At 47.6% G+C, this 16405-nt stretch overlaps 1 protein-coding gene across 1 annotated transcript in view; it reads left to right on the top strand.

Moving 5' to 3' along the window:
- LOC115100326 (nucleoprotein TPR-like) overlaps positions 1 to 16405 on the top strand; it is a gene marked incomplete at its 3' end in the record, with an annotated part of 228078 nt that overhangs the window by 25987 nt on the left and 185686 nt on the right. The window contains exons 6-7 of the mRNA XM_029618746.1: positions 12009 to 12173; positions 13250 to 13342. Coding sequence (XP_029474606.1) covers positions 12009 to 12173; positions 13250 to 13342 — 258 coding nt within the window. The remainder of the gene's footprint in view (positions 1 to 12008; positions 12174 to 13249; positions 13343 to 16405) is intronic.

Here is a 16405-nt window from a genome sequence, read left to right as displayed (position 1 = left end):
TCCAGAGGGAAGAACTGGACGACCTCATCCCGCAGATCATTCAGGAATTAGATTTGGACCCTCCACCGGACCCGCCTGCTCCAGTGGCTCCCGCTGTTGTCACCTCCTCAAAGAAGGGAGATCCAGTCCTGGCGGCACTCCGGCCGAGGGCTCCGGCTTTTCCTATCCATGACTCGTTTTTACAACTTCTCACCAGGGAATGGGACACCCCGGAGGCCTCCCTGAAGAGCAGCCGGGCGATGGAAAAGCTGTACCTGCTCCCTGAAGATTTTCTGGACCTCATCAAGGTCCCAAAGGTGGACTCCGCAGTGTCGGCGGTCACGAAGAGGACGACTATCCCAGTAACGGGAGGTGCGGCATTGCGAGACACACAGGATCGTAAGTTGGAGGTTTTCCTTAAGCGGGTCTTCGAGGTCTCCGCGCTGGCATGCGGGCAGTGATGTGCAGTTCGCTTGCCCAGCGGGCTAGTCTCCTTTGGGTACAACAACTCCTCACATCTCAGAATCTGCCGGCCGATGAGGCTGCCCAGGCGGATCGGCTGGAGGCCGCGGTGGCGTATGGGGCGGACGCCTCGTACGATCTTTTTCGGGTCCTCGCAAGATCCATGGTATCAGTAGTGGCGGCACGCCGACTACTATGGCTACGCAACTGGGCGGCAGATACGTCCTCGAAGTCCAGTCTGGTCTCTCTCCCCTTCAGGGGCAAGTTCCTCTTCGGGGAAGATTTGGATCAGATCATCAAGTCCCTGGGGGAGAACGCTGTTCATCGGCTGCCGGAGGATAGGTTTCGTCCATCCAGAGCGTTTTCTTCTTCTCGGACCAGAGCGCAGCGGCGCTACACAGGATACAGACAGGCGGTCGCCCGGCCATCCGCCCCCAGGTCTCAGCCCTGGTCGCGCTCCTTTCGTGGTCGTCGCACTACTCCCGGACCCGGTAACCCCTCTAACAAGTCTTCACAATGATGACAGTCTCGCCCACTCCTCTGTCCCCAGGATTGGGGGCCGGCTAACATTTTTCTACGCGGAGTGGGCGCGGATCACCTCGGACCAGTGGGTCCTGGATACCATAAAACACGGCTACGCATTGGAATTTGTCCGCCCTCCGCAGGGAAGGTTCATCTTCTCTCCCTGTGGCTCGGACCTCAAAAGAAGGGCGGTGCAGCTGACTCTGGACAGACTCCTGGAGATAGGCGCTATTGCGCCCGTGCCCTTCGGAGAGGTGGGTTCGGCCCACTATTCCATCTATTTCGTCGTGCCAAAGAAGGACGGTTCCTTCCGGCCTATACTGGACCTCAAGGAAGTCAACAAATCCCTTCGAGTCGTTCGGTTCCGCATGGAAACGCTCCGATCAGTGATTGCGGCGGTACATCAGGGGGAGTTTCTTGCCTCCCTGGACTTAACGGAGGCCTACCTGCACATTCCCATCCGCCCGGACCACCACCGTTTCCTTCGTTTCAAAATCCTGGACCAGCATTTTCAGTTCACGGCTCTCCCCTTCGGATTGGCGACGGCGCCGCGCACCTTCACCAAGATCATGATAGTCGTGGCTGCAGCCCTCCGGAAGGAAGGCATCCTGGTTCATCCTTATCTGGACGATTGGCTCATCCGGGCGAAGTCATTCTATCATGGACGCTCAGCGGTGACTCGAGTAGTACGGTTTCTACATTCCCTGGGATGGGTAGTGAACTTCTCCAAGAGCTCCCTCACTCCCTCGCAACGCTTGGATTTCTTGGGGGCGACCTTCGACACCCTACTGGGCAAAGTTTTTCTGTGCCAGGACAAGGCTCAATCCTTGCGGGATCACACACGACGGTTCTCTGCGTTACCAGAGCCCACCTCCTGGGACTACCTACAACTCCTGGGAGTGATGGGGTCCACCATCGACCTTGTACCTTGGGCTTTCGCGCACCTCAGGACCTTACAGTGGGCGCTCCTCTCCCGGTGGAAACCAGTATCACAGGACTACCAGATGATTCTCCTGCTCCCGCAGAATGCCAGGGACAGTCTGGGCTGGTGGTTGGATCCGCCAAACCTGGCCCGGGGCGTGTCCCTCGATCTGCCAAATTGGGTGGTGGTGACTACCGATGCCAGTCTAGCAGGCTGGGGTGCAGTATGCGATCGAAGCTCCACGCAGGGGACGTGGTCCGCGGTGGAGGCGAAGTGGTCAATCAACCGTCTGGAAACCAGAGCGGTCCGGCTAGCTCTGCGACCTTTCCTCCCGCTTCTTCGGAACCGGGAAGTCAGAATTCTATCGGACAACGCTACCACCGTGGCCTACATCAACCGACAAGGAGGCACGCGCAGCCCGCAGGTCGCGCTCGAGGCGGCGCTACTGATGCAATGGGCGGAGCGTCATCTCGTCCGGCTAGCGGCCTCGCACATCGCCGGGGTGGACAACGTCCAGGCGGACTTCCTCAGTCGTCAACTGCTGGACCCAGGAGAGTGGTCTCTCTCCGACAAAGCGATGCAACTTCTCGTCCATCGGTGGGGGGCCCCCCCACCTGGATCTGATGGCGTCCGCTCTCAACGCCAAGGCTCCACGCTTCTTCAGTCGCCGGAGAGAGCGCGGCGCGGAGGGGGTGGATGCCCTGGTCCTTCCGTGGCCCCCACATCTTCTGCTCTACGCTTTTCCACCGTGGCCTCTGGTGGGCAGGATGCTCCGCAGAATAGAAAGCCATCAGGGGACCGTGGTCTTCGTCGCTCCGGAATGGCTCAGGCGACCCTGGTTTGCAGACCTTCTACAGCTGGTGATCGACGGGCCAATCAGACTGGGGCACCTCCCCCAGCTCCTACATCAGGGCCCGGTATTTTTCGAGCAGGCAGAACTCTTCTGTCTTGCGGCCTGGCTTTTGAGAGGCGCCGCCTCCGGCGTCGGGGCTACCTGGAGGCGGTAGTATCCACACTATTGCGGGCACGAAAAACATCGACGTCTGCGGCCTATGTTCGGGTCTGGAAGGTGTTCGAGCTGTGGTGTACCAGCCAGGCCACGAGACCCGCTAAGGCTTCTGTACCTCAGATCTTTCAGTTTCTACAGGCGGGAGTGGAAAAAGGGCTCGCCTATAATTCACTACGGGTTCAGGTGGCCGCCCTTGGTTCGCTGTTGAGCGATGGGGGCTCTCTTCTACAGCACCCTGACATTGCTCGTTTTCTCAAGGGTGTCAAGCATATGCGTCCTCCGTTGCGGGACCCTTGTCCCTCCTGGAGTCTTAACTTTGTGCTTCGCTCCCTGTAGGGACCACCGTTCGAGCCGCTGCGCAGCGCAACGATAAAGGATCTCACTCTCAAGACTCTTTTTTTTCTTGTGGCCATCTGTTCTGCTCGACGCATCTCGGAGCTGCAGGCTCTGTCGTGTAGAGAGCCTTATCTTCGTTTTTCCGACTCTGGAGTTTTGCTTCGCACCGTTCCCTCCTTCCTGCCGAAGGTGGTTTCTGTATTCCATGTGAACCAGACGGTGGAGCTGCCGTCCTTCTCCTCCTCAGAGCCGAAGACGCTCCGTCTCTTGAATGTCAAGTGCACTCTGCGCCTCTATCTGGAGGCTACAAATGAGTTCCGGATCTCTGACCATCTCTTCGTACTCTGGTCCGGACCTAAGAAGGGGTCTCAGGCCTCGAAGGCGACCATTGCCAGATGGTTGAAGGCCGGCATTGCTGCTTCCTACATTGGGGCGGGACGGATTCCCCCACCCGGCATCGTCGCGCATTTCCTCGCAAGAAATTTTTCGAGCAGCCACCTGGAAATCGTTACACACGTTCTCGAGGCACTATCGTCTGCACCTCGCCTCTTCGGTCTCTGGACACTTTGGCGAGCAGGTTCTCCGAGCAGGCCTCGCAGGACCCCACCCGGTTTAGGGAAGCTTGGGTACATCCCACTGTCTGGACTGATCCAGGTACGTACAGGGAAAAGAAAATTATTACTTACCTGCTAATTTTCGTTCCTGTAGTACCATGGATCAGTCCAGACGCCCACCGCATTTGGGTTCTTGGTCCTGCTCAGCTCTGCGCTATTTCCTGTTCACAGTGCTCTGTGTCTTCACAGTCGTTTCCTTTTTGCTGTTTTTCACAACTCCCTACAAGTTGGTAGGATGTTTGCCGTTACTTGTTGCGGTTACAATTGTTTTAATTATCTGTTTCCACAAACTTGATCCTTCGGGGGTTTCTACTCGGGCTTTGATATACTCGATACTGAACTCCTGCAGAGGGGGTAGTAGTATATATGGATACGCCCCCTCAAAGCTTGTGCTGACTCCATCTGCTGGATTGGGGACATAACCCCACTGTCTGGACTGATCCATGGTACTAGAGGAACGAAAATTAGCAGGTAAGTAATAATTTTCTTATCTCTGCCCTGCTTGTCATATTAGGGCTTTACAGTCTGACCTGGATTCCAACTTAAGTCAGCACTGTGAGGAAGCCCAGGAAGAGTTGGCCTGCCTGGACTTTGCTAAGCCCTGCTCCTTCCATTCAGAAGATGGGTAAGCCACGGCCTTAACTGGAAGTACCTCTGATCTGAGGATCCCTGTAACTGGGTTACCCATGGGAGAGGGAGATTCAGCGGCACCTATCCCAATACCTCCTGGGCTAAGCATGGACCCAGCTGCCTTCTCTTGGGTGGAATTTTTCCAGGGCCTTCAAGCCTTCGTACAGGTGCAGTCTGTTCCCTGTTCGTACCAGGATCAGTCCAGACCGCTGGGTTGTCTCTCCCTTCCAGCAGATGGAGTCGGAGAAAAAACTGAAAAGGCACCCCCTCTTAGACCGGTGTGCCACCTGCTATCCTTCAGTATTTCTCTGACTCCAGCAGATGAAGGATGACAGAACCTATGGTCCTGATCCAATAAAAAAAAAAAAAGACAGCATTTAATATAGATTTGTTGTTTTTCAGCCTGCGGATCAGTAGGGCGATGGAAAAGTTGTACCCACTTCTAGACGAGTCGCTGGATCTTCTTAGGATCCCTAAAGTGGACACGGCCATTTCGGCAATCGCAAAGCGCACGACGAACCCGGTAACAGGCAGCGGCGCTTAAGGATCTTCAGGATAGAAGGTTGGAAGTCCCGCTTAAGCGTATTTTGGAGGTGTCGGCCCTCAGCGTTCGAGCGGCTGCCTGCAGTAGTCTCATGCAGAGAGCGACCCTCCATTGGGTGCAGCAGTTGCTCACGGCTCAAGACCTTCCGCCAGCGGAGACAGAACAGGCAGAGAGCGTGTGGAGGTGGCGGTGGCTTACACCGCGGATGCCTTATATGATCTTCTCCACACTTCATCGCGTACGATGTCCATGGCAGTATAGGCCAGGCAGCTTCTCTGGCTACGAAATTGGTCTGCAGATTTCTCTTCTAAGTCTCAGTTGGGTTCCTTCCTGTTCAAAGGCAAGCTTCTATTTGGCGATGATCTCAAGCAGCTTATTAAGGCCTTAGGGGACAATAAAGTATGTAAGCTGACGGAGGACAAGCCTCTGTCCTCTAGTAACTTCGGTTCCTTTCGACGTTGTTTTCGAGGGCAGCGCCGGTTTTGTCAAGCCAGAAACCCGTCTTTTGCTTCTCGACAGTCATCCATGAGATCTCAGAATTGGGCTCATTCATTTCGGGGCTGGCGGCCAGCTCACGATGGATCCTCCCAAGGCTTCTCCGGCAATAAGTCTGCCCAACGAAGATGTGCTGGCCCATCCCTCCATTCCGGAGATTGGAGATCGTGTCTCTCTCTCTTTTGCAAGGAATGGGTCAAGATCACTTCAGATCAGTGGGTTCTAAACATCATAGAACACGGCTATGCCTTAGATTTTGCACGCCTGCTAAGAGACCTTTTTCTAGTGTCCCCTTGCGGGTCTCTGGCAAAGCAGCTGGTGGTAGACCAAACCTTGTCTTTCTTGAAAGCCCTGGGAGCCATTGTTCCAGTTCTGACGTCCGAGCAATATTTCGTGGTTCCAAAGAAGGAAGGCTCCTTCCGTCCAATTTTAGACCTGAAGAAAGTGAACAGAGCACTTCAGGTGCCTCGTTTTCGCATGGAGAATTTGAGGTCTGTCGTTGCGGCTGTCCACAAAGGAGAATTTTTGGCCTCTTGGATCTGACGGAGGCTTACCTTCACATAGGAATCCAAGCGCATCATCAGAGGTTTCTGTGGTTTATGACCAGGGGCAAGCATTACCAGTTCCAAGTGCTTCCATTCGGGTTGGCAAGGGCTCCCTGCTTCTTCACCAAGGTGATGGTAGTGGTGGCAGCGGCCCTCAGGAGAGAAGGGATATTGGTTCATCCCTGTTTGGACGACTGGCTCATTCGGGCGAAGACAGCTTTGCATGGAAGCGGTTCGTTCAGTCTTGCAGTGTCTTCACTTTGCTGGATTGTCAACTTCTCCAAGAGCCACTTGATCTCGTCCCAGGTGTTTGGACTTCTTAGGAGCTCGGTTCGACATGGCTATCGGCAAAGTTTTTTTCTCCGACAAGAATGGATAAACAAACTGACTGCTCGGAAGTGTGGGACTATTTGCAAGTTTTTGGCTCCATGGCATCTACTCTGGAATTGGGCTGGGCTTTTGCTCATATGAGACCTTTGCAGAGGGCGTTACTTTCCCGCTGGGATCCCAAGTCAGAGGAGTTTCAATTACCTTTTCAGCTCATGGACCCTGTCAGATCAGCCTACAATGGTGGTTGGTTCCGAACATTTGCTGCACGGGGTAGACCTGGAGAATCCCCAGTGGGTAATTGTGATGATGCCAGCCTCTCCGGTTGGGGAGCAGTTTGCCAGTCACGGTCGGCACAAGGTCGGTGGACATGTCAGGAAGCGAAGTGGTCCATAAATTGTTTAGAAACAAGACCGGTATGCCTCGCACTGCGCACCTTTCTCCCGCTCGTTCGACATCAGTCGGTATGAATTCTGTCCGACAACGCGACAACTGTGACATAAATTAATCATCAAGGGGCACATGCAGTCGGCCGGTGGCCGTGGAAGCGGACTAGCTGATGGTATGGGCGGAACGCAATCTGACTCTGTTTGCGGCGTTTCACGCAGCCAGCGTGGACAACATGCAAGCAGATTTTCTCAGTCGCCAACAGTTAGATCCCGGAGAGTGGGAGTTGTCCGAGAAAGCAATGCAGCTCATGACTCATCGGTGGGGAATACCCCTGTCTGGATCTGATGGCGACTCAGCGGAATGCAAAGGCTGCTTGCTTCTTCAGTCGCAGACGAGAACACGGGGCGGAAGGAGTAGATGCCCTGGTCTTTCCGTGGCCCTGCAATATCCTGCTCTACGTCTTTCCCCCTTTGCCGTTGGTGGGCAAAGTCTTAAGGAGACTAGAAGCGCACCCGGGGTCGGTCATTCTCGTGGCTGCGGAGGCCATGGTTCACAGACCTCGTCAATCTGACGGTGGACGGCCCTTTGCATCTCAGCCATCTTCCACATCTACTTCGACAGGGTCCAGTATTTTTCTATCAGGCGGATCGCTTCTGTCTAGCGGCTTGGCTTTTGAAAGGCAACAGTTGAGGAAGAAAGGCTACCCCGATTCCATTATTTCCACCCTCTTACGGGCCCGCAAAACTTCCACTTCACTCATGTATGTTCGGGTCTGGAAGGTTTTCGATTCATGGTGTGGCGGCTTGGGAGTTTCGCTGCGGTGAGCCACTATTACAAGAGGGGTTGAGAAAAGGTTTAGCATACAGCTCTCTTCGGGTACAAGTAGCGGCTCTGAGTCCTTTACGAGGAAAGGTTGACGGTGCTTCTCTGGCGCACCACCCGGATTTGGCGTGATTTTTGAGGGGAGCTAAGCATCTTAATCCGCCAGTTCAGTCAATTTGTCCTTCTTGGAGTTTGAATCTGGTTCTCCCGAGTTTGTGCGGTCCTCCTTTTGAGCCTCTCAAGCTGGCCACAGTTAAGGATTTAACGCTGGCTGTTTTTATCGTGGCTATCAGTTCGGCCCAGCGGATATCTGAGCTTCAAGCATTATTCTGCCGGGAACCGTTTTTGTGGATTTCAGAGTCTGGGATATCGCTTAGGACTGTACCCTCTTTTCTACCGAAAGTGGTATCTGCTTTTCATTTCAACCAGTCAGTGGAGTTGCCAGCTTTCCAAGATCTGGATCGGAACTCTTCTTAGGCTCACGATTTGCAGAAATTGGATGTCCGGGTCCTCCTTCAGTATTTGGAGGTGACTAATGATTTTCGTTTGGATCATCTTTTTGTCTTAGGGAGCGGTCCTAAGAGAGGATGTAAGGCATCAAAGGCTACCATTGCCCGTTGTTGAAGGACACGATAGCTTAGGCTTACATATGTCATGGGCGACTGGTACCGGATGGTATGAAAGCTCATTCGACCAGATCACAGGTGGCATCCTGGGCAGAGAACCAGTGTGTTTCTCCGCAGGAGATTTGCTGTGCAGCCACTTGGAAGTCTCTACACACTTTTGCTAAGCATTACCATTTGGACATCCGAGCACTGGATCTCGAGTCTTTTGACAGCAGTGTGCTTCGAGCGGGACTTTCCGGTTCCCATCCCATTTAGGGCAGCTTGGGTACATCCCAGTGGTCTGGACTGATCCTGGTACATACAGGGAAAAGAAAATTGGTCCTTACCTGCTAATTTTCGTTCCTGTAGTACCAAGGATCTGTCCAGACGCCCGCCTGGGGTATTCTGTTCTGGAGAGTCCGCTTGATTTTTCTAATTACTTTTTCTGCAGAATATCAAGATATTGCAATGGTTCAACAAGACAACGGTTCAACAAGACAGGTTCAAGTCAGCACTCCATAGTTTTTTCAAAGGTTATTGTTCAAATTGGTTTGTTGTTCTAGCCATTGGCGTGGGCTCTGCATTGGAGTGGGCTTTGCATTCCTTGGACTGTAAACGTGCGCTCGCCTTTTATTTAGATCGCAGTGCATAGACCACCCAACTCTATCTCCTTTGATAAGATGGGAGTTGCAGTGGCCAAGCAGACCCTGTCCACTTGGCTGGCAGACTGTATTTCCTTCTGCTACCAACAAGTAGGCCTTCCGCTAGAAGGATGCATGAAATCGCATTCTGTCAGAGCCATGGCAACGTCAGTAGCACACTTCCATTCATTACCCATTGCCGACATCTGTAGAGATGCAATTTGGAACTTTCTCCATACCTTCGCAGCTCATTACTGTCTGGACAAAGCTGGCAGGCAGGACTGCGTCTTTGGCCAGTCTGTGTAATTTGTTGCCAGTTTAGTAACCCAAGTCTTCCTACCTACACCCACTGTGAATTTCAGGCTGCCCTTCATAACCAACAGCACCCCTGTTGTGCATGTCGCACGTTGTTGGATGCTGCTTGGTTGACTCTGTTCGGGCATCCTGTAGCTCGCTATTCACCCATATGTGAGGACTACCATCCTGCTTGTCCTGGAAGAAAGCAGAGTTGCTTACCTGTAACAGGTGTTCTCCCAGGACAGCAGGATGTTAGTCCTCATGAAACCCACCCACCACTCTGCGGAGTTGGGTTCACCAACGTTTTATTTTATTTTTTGATCGTACTTTTTGCTACAAACGAGAATGAAGGGGGACCCCATGTGGCCACAGGGTTAGTGGCATGCTGGGCATGCTCAGTGTGCCAGTCAAAGTTCTAGAAACTTTGACAAAAGTGTTCCGTGACAGGGCTCCATCTGATGATGTCACCCATGTGTGAGGACTTACATCCTGCTGTCCTGGGAGAACACCTGTTAAAGGTAAGCAACTCTGCTTTACTGCATACTTTGATCACATAAGTATGTTTTAATTAATGGGTTTATTTGATTTTAATTTAGACCAGGGGTGGTCTTTTATCATGTGTTTTATAATGTTTGTTTTGGGTTCGTTGTCTCTCTTTAGGTAGTATTGTTTTACCTAATAATACATTGTAGACTTGGTAAATTATAAATATTTGGTTATTTATTGTGCTATTTTATGTAATACCATTTTATTATGATACTGGGATAGGGCCTATTTTAAATTTTCTTCATTCATATTTTTTAATACAAATTTATAAACCACCTTACTGGTTTAAATGTCATCCAAGGCGATGTATAACAGTAAAATATCAACAAACAAAGAAGCAGAACACCTCTCTAATATAATCCAGAAACAAAAAGAGAGGGAAAAGGATCAATAGTCCAATCCACAAACCTTCAACTAAATAAAGGCAAATGACAATATCATAAATGATCTTTGCTTTGAAATTTCAATCCGCGGCCTCTCGCCTCGCAATGGGCCGCAAGCCTTAATCAGCTTACAAAGCAGAGTGATATATAATCATCTATCGTCATTTGCTCATATTGGTATTAACCTTTATTGCGATCTCTTACTTTTTACCACTATATCTTTACCAAACTACCCTAAAAAAGGGTTTAAATGTGAAAACAAAGAATATACTTCCCACCACACTTAAGTATATTCTTTGTTTTCACATTTAAACCCTTTTTTAGGGTAGTTTGGTAAAGATATAGTGGTAAAAAGTAAGAGATCGCAATAAAGGTTAATACCAATATGAGCAAATGACGATAGATGATTATAAATCACTCTGCTTTGTAAGCTGATTAAGGCTTGCGGCCCATTGCGAGGCGAGAGGCCGCGGATTGAAATTTCAAAGCAAAGATCATTTATGATATTGTCATTTGCCTTTATTTAGTTGAAGGTTTGTGGATTGGACTATTGATCCTTTTCCCTCTCTTTTTGTTTCTGGATTATATTAGAGAGGTGTTCTGCTTCTTTGTTTGTTGATATTTTACTGTTATACATCGCCTTGGATGACATTTAAACCAGTAAGGTGGTTTATAAATTTGTATTAAAAAATATGAATGAAGAAAATTTAAAATAGGCCCTATCCCAGTATCATAATAAAATGAATTAATCCTCCCTAATCCCCAGGGTAACTCATTCCACATCTTGGGTGTTACCATGGAGAAAGCTCTCTTCTGAAGCCTAGCATGATGAAAAGCCTTATCTGATGGTGGCTGTAGCTGATGTTGTGAGATCTCTGTAGCTTACTCAATGTTTTCCTTATTAATCACTTCATTAAATGCAGTGGACCTTTCCCCTTCAATATTTAAAGGCTAAAACAAGAATAATATCTTCAACATCTAGCTGGTATACCTCGGGGATACCACAGGGTTCAACATTATCTGCAACCCTATTAAATATCTATTTAACTCCATTGTGATCTGACCTGATTCAGTATGAATTATAAGATCTATGCTGAGATTCACTTTTTCATTCTGTTTCGACCTACCTGATTTGAGACATTCAGAGTTGTTTCCCTTTGACTAAAAACCATTAAATGCTGGCTGTTGCATAACAGATTTGCACTCAGTGTTGACACTGGAATCTTAAATGCAGCATTGTATCCCACCCAGATAGGTGTTAGCTTATGTGCGTTCCATGCATCTGAACTGGTCTGATTTTATTCCGTATTACTTTATTTTATCACCCATCTCTATAAGATAAAGTGACACTTATAAGTTAGTATTACTTTAATTCAGTAAAAATAAAAACACTCCAAACAATATTGTATCACATTCCAATTATGTTATTTTAAAAAAACTATGTACCAAAACGATATGGCACTTGTGTAAATTAATGTCTCAGCATACCTATATTTGTGTCTACTGTAAACCGTTGTGACGGAAGCTACTTAACGACGGTATAGAAAAGACTTAAATAAATAAGACTTAAATGATTGGATGATGAGGAAAGAGAAATTCCTCAGAATTCTTGAAAATACTTCAGATATAGAGAGCTGGTTCTATGGTTTCTGCTCTCAAGTGGTTTTGTCCTGCTGTAAAGATTTATTAGTATGAGCATGTTTTGTTCCATAGGGAGGTCCCTGGTTTAGACGTGTATAGGGAATTGGTGTCTTACATTATTAGCTTGTTGTATTAAATACTGGCAGGCTGCCGTCTGCATGGGATCCTATAAGGAGAGATGTTTTCTATCTGCTGACAGGGGAGCATAACTGGTCTGTCAGGAAGGACATTATCAGGCCAGTTTCACCATTTTATTCAGGCCGCCTTTATGACTGTGTGCATTTTTTTTTTAACACAGTATCGAGAGAAGCGGATGGAACAAGAGAGAGAATTGTTGCAGAATCAGAACACCTGGCTGAATACAGAGCTGAAATCTAAAACCGATGAAGTTTTGTCTCTTGCCAGAGAAAAAGGAAACGAAATTCTTGAATTAAAATGTAATCTAGAGAACAAGAAAGAGGAGGTAAGATGATAGAGAAGTATGGCAGTATTTCATGAGGCCATCTTTATTTCCAAGAAGTATTTGCAATAAGATAGCAGGGGCCTTTAGGTAATCGAGAAGAACTCTGATGAGCTGAGTTCCTTTTTTTTTTTTTTTTTTTTTTAATTCTTTATTTCTGATTTTAATTCACAAAATAAAATCAAAACATTTATTATAATTCCATACAATGAAATTATTTTCGAGGAAAGGGGTTGACATAATTCTAATAACTTCCCAACAACTCAATTTTATATAAAACAAATCTCCCCTTTCCAATTACCAAACATTATTGGGGAACGGCTAATGAGCATAAATTCTAAGAAAAAATTAGTACAATTATATAATAGAAAACATGTCAGGCTAAATTTGCCAAACTAAACAGTTATTGCTGGCTAACATTACTTTCCTCATCTCCTCGGGCCCTTTGCCCTTCTAAAAATTTTTCCAAATCAGAGGGTTCATAATAAATATATTTCTTTCCCTTCACCCACATCACACATTTACAAGGAAGCTGAATTCCTTTTTAAAGTTTTTCTCATTGGGAGTACTTAAGTAGCCAAGTGTACAAATCATATGGATTTACATCTGGCTTTGCAAGCAGCCATGTTAAGTCCTTTTTATTTAGTTTAAGCTTCTGTGTTCCAGACGTCTGCCATCAGTTTACACTGAGAGCAGGATGGTCCTAAAGTATAATGGGATGGAATTCAACAGAACCCTTGTCTCATAATAACACTGATGTTCTGTGGAGGGGGCATATTTTCAGAAATAAGAGGAACATAAGAATGGCTTTTCCTAAAGCATTGGCTGTTTCCTTTTTTATTTCCCCAGGGGAACTGGGTCATTTTTCACTGTAGGCACAATTTAATAGAAAAGCCAAGCTAAAGAGCATTGTGAGTGACCAGAGTCTTGTCCGGGCCAGGCCCCTGTGGCTCCAAGATGGTTTTCAGCAACTTCCAACAGTTGGGGACATCAAAAAGATGTATAGTAATGTCCCTACTGGATATGTTTTCTGAAGAAAAGCAAATGTGAATGTTATTTATTTGCTTTAAATCTCTCAGGTCACTCGAATGGAAGAGCAAGTAAGCAGCCTGAAGTCCTCAAACGAAAATCTTCAGAAGCAGGCAGAGGAGCTGCTTAATAAATTAAAGGAGGTGAGAAGTTATTTTAAACATGCCAAGCGTCCCGCTGGCATCCTCTGAACACCAAAAGTTCTAGTATTATGTTCAAACGTCTTGCCTTTCATGTCCCTTTGAAATGGATTTGTGAGGGAACATAAAAAGTATGCATTATTGCTTTCCCACTAAATGGTGTGTATGCATTTGCCATGATCATGAATTCTAGTGAAGGAAACTGCCCGGGTGTCCCAGTTAACTGTTAGAGATTTTGGAAGCACTGAGACAGCCTTTAAAACAATATGTAATTTGGAGCTAGATGCTTACTGTCTCTTGAGCCCATTCCCAGTCCATGGCAAGTGAAAGGCAATGCATGTTGAGGTGTGACTTTATACGGTATGACTGCCACCCATGTGTTCTGGTGGAAATAGCATGAAACTTAGACTGGAAGTATGGCCATGTTGGATTATAAAGATCTCATTGAAACTAACATTAGCTACAGCAACTGATAAGTTAGTGATTTAACTTTTTTCTTTCTTTGTTTCCATTTGATTCTTGGTCAGTAAGCAGGTATGGATTGGCCATGGGGTGACATCCGACTGCACTGACAAGGACCTGGCTCTCAGAGCTCAGTAAAGACTTACTGAGCATGTATCAGGAGATCCTGTGCATGCACACTGCTTTGTGAGCCCCTTGGTCTTTGTCTGAGTTACCACATGGATGTGCCCCAGTCTTTTTCAAAATTTTGGGGATTTTTGTCCCTAGTGCCTTTATTTGCATTGTTGCTTCTTCCCTTTTTTGCTGTTGTCTCAACCATCCCGCAAACAGAATGTCCTCTGCATTCAGGCAGGCCAGGCCACACAAGTGGGTTATGCACTCCAACCAGCAGATGGAGACAGAGATCAACTGACTTGCTGATGTCACTCACAAAGCACTTCACTGACATTGGTCTAATGGTAATCTATCTCTAGCAGATGGTGGACAAACATCCCGGGCTGGGATCTGTGGGGTAGTAGGCCTGAAATGGAATTGATTAGAGGCGTCCTTGAGGTGACAGATTATTATCCCAGGACAAGCAGGATGATAGTCCTCACATATGGGCCCTATCACGGAAAACTTTGTCAAAGTTTCTAGAAACTTTTGACTGGCTCACTGAGCATGCCCAGCATGCTATGAACCCTCGAGCCACAGGGGTCTCCCTTCAGTCTTCGATTTTCCACGCTGCAGTTAACATCGCAGTGAAGGAGCCCTGTGTGAGTTTTCTCACACAATATACTTAGAGAAAAATTCTCAATTCATCTCCTTCATAGGTCTCCCTGCCTCCACCGGCCGGTGAGTGCTTCTTTTTTCCCGGTCGATTCCGGTTAAACAGTTTTTTCTGTCAGAAGGTCGTCGACGACTGTCCGGCCTTCCTAATGGCAACAGGTTTTAAAAAAAAAATGCCCGAACTGCCCTCGCACTATGTCCATCACCGACCCACATGTCGAGTGTGTGCTGTGCTTGGGCGAATCTCATAACGTTTCCACCTGTCCATAATGCACCGAGATGACGCCAAGGGCAGGCGAGCCCGTCAAGAGTAGATGGAACATCTCTTCCATATTCAACTAATACTATCGACATCGACTCAGTTGTCTCCGGCTGGAGCGGCCAAAAAGTTAGTTGTCTGAAAACGTCGCCCTGACGGCACAGGTGACCGATTATCACTGACTCCATCCCGGTCATCTATAAAATCTACATCTGTGCTTGAGAAAAAAGGCACCGAGCATTGTGAGAAGCACCGCCATCGACTGATGTCGATACCTGATGTCGGATCGATTCCGGAAACTCTGTTGAGGCCAGTAGAACCATCGCCGAAAAGGTCTCGAGTGGAAGAGCCATCGATACCCTCGATGCCTCTCACTCCAAGGTGATCCCCACCGGTAACAGTGCCGGGTACCATGCCACCACAGGGACCTGTGGAAGACCCAGTTCCGCCTTCTCTGCCATCCCCTATACCTGCTCTGACCTCACCAGCTATACGGGAGGAACTGGTTTATCTGCCAGGCAGTCAAAGATGCTCTCAGAGACTTCCAACCATCGGGGCCGATGCCTGCACAGACGCCATCTCAGCCACCGATGCCAACGTCACATTTGGTGCTAGAGGTAACAGTGTTGGAGCCACTTGGCAATAGTGATCACATTATCAAATTTGACTTAATAGCTGGAGGGAGTGCATTAAAGAAATCTATTGCAACAGCATTTAACTTTCAAAAAGGTGACTGATAAAATGAAAATGGTTAGGAAAAAACTGAAAGGAGCAACTGCAAAAGTTTAGCTCGGGCATGGACGTTATTTAAAAATACCATCTTGGAAGCCCAGACCAGATAATGTTCCACGCATTAGAAAATGTGGAAAGAAGGCTAAACGACTACCGGTATGGTTAAAAGGTGAGGTGAGAGAGGCTATAATAGCTAACAGAATATCTTTCAAGAAATGGAAAAGGGATCTGAATGAAGAAATAGCATAAGCACTGGCAAATCAGATGCAAAGCATTGATAAGGAAGGCAAAGAGAATTTGAAAAGGAAGCTTGCAGTGGAAGCAAAAACTCATAATAAAGTTTTTCAGGTACATTTGAGGTAAAAAGCTTGCGAGGGAGTCCAATGGACCATTAGATGATCAAGGGGATGACAGTCATAGCAGAGAGGCTAAATGAATTCTTTGCTTCGATATTCACGGTGGAAGATGTAAGAGAGAGATGCATGATAAAAGCACTAAATGCGAAGGTATAAATACCTGAGACACCATGTATCACAAAATTGTATCAAATGGGGAAAAAAGACCCAGTCATATCATCTACCAGATACATTCAGTTTTAATTAATCTAAAAAATATATTCACATTCAAATATGCATAACATACCCAACAAATATACATATTACACAGATCCCTTCCACAAATATAAGCATACAATACATACATACTTCAATGAACCGTACTTGGTCAAATTTTGTATTGACCCATCTTTATATTGCACTAAAATTTCAGTATATATAAAAGTCACAAAGTGAATCACATACTCTCTCTAAAGGTCCCTTGTCTTGCTGTATTCAACAGCTTCATCA

This window comes from Rhinatrema bivittatum, chromosome 10 (assembly GCF_901001135.1).
Source record: "Rhinatrema bivittatum chromosome 10, aRhiBiv1.1, whole genome shotgun sequence".
NCBI lineage: Eukaryota > Metazoa > Chordata > Amphibia > Gymnophiona > Rhinatrematidae > Rhinatrema > Rhinatrema bivittatum.
Note: the sequence above shows the minus strand (reverse complement) of the source record. Positions and strands in the feature narration are given on the sequence as shown.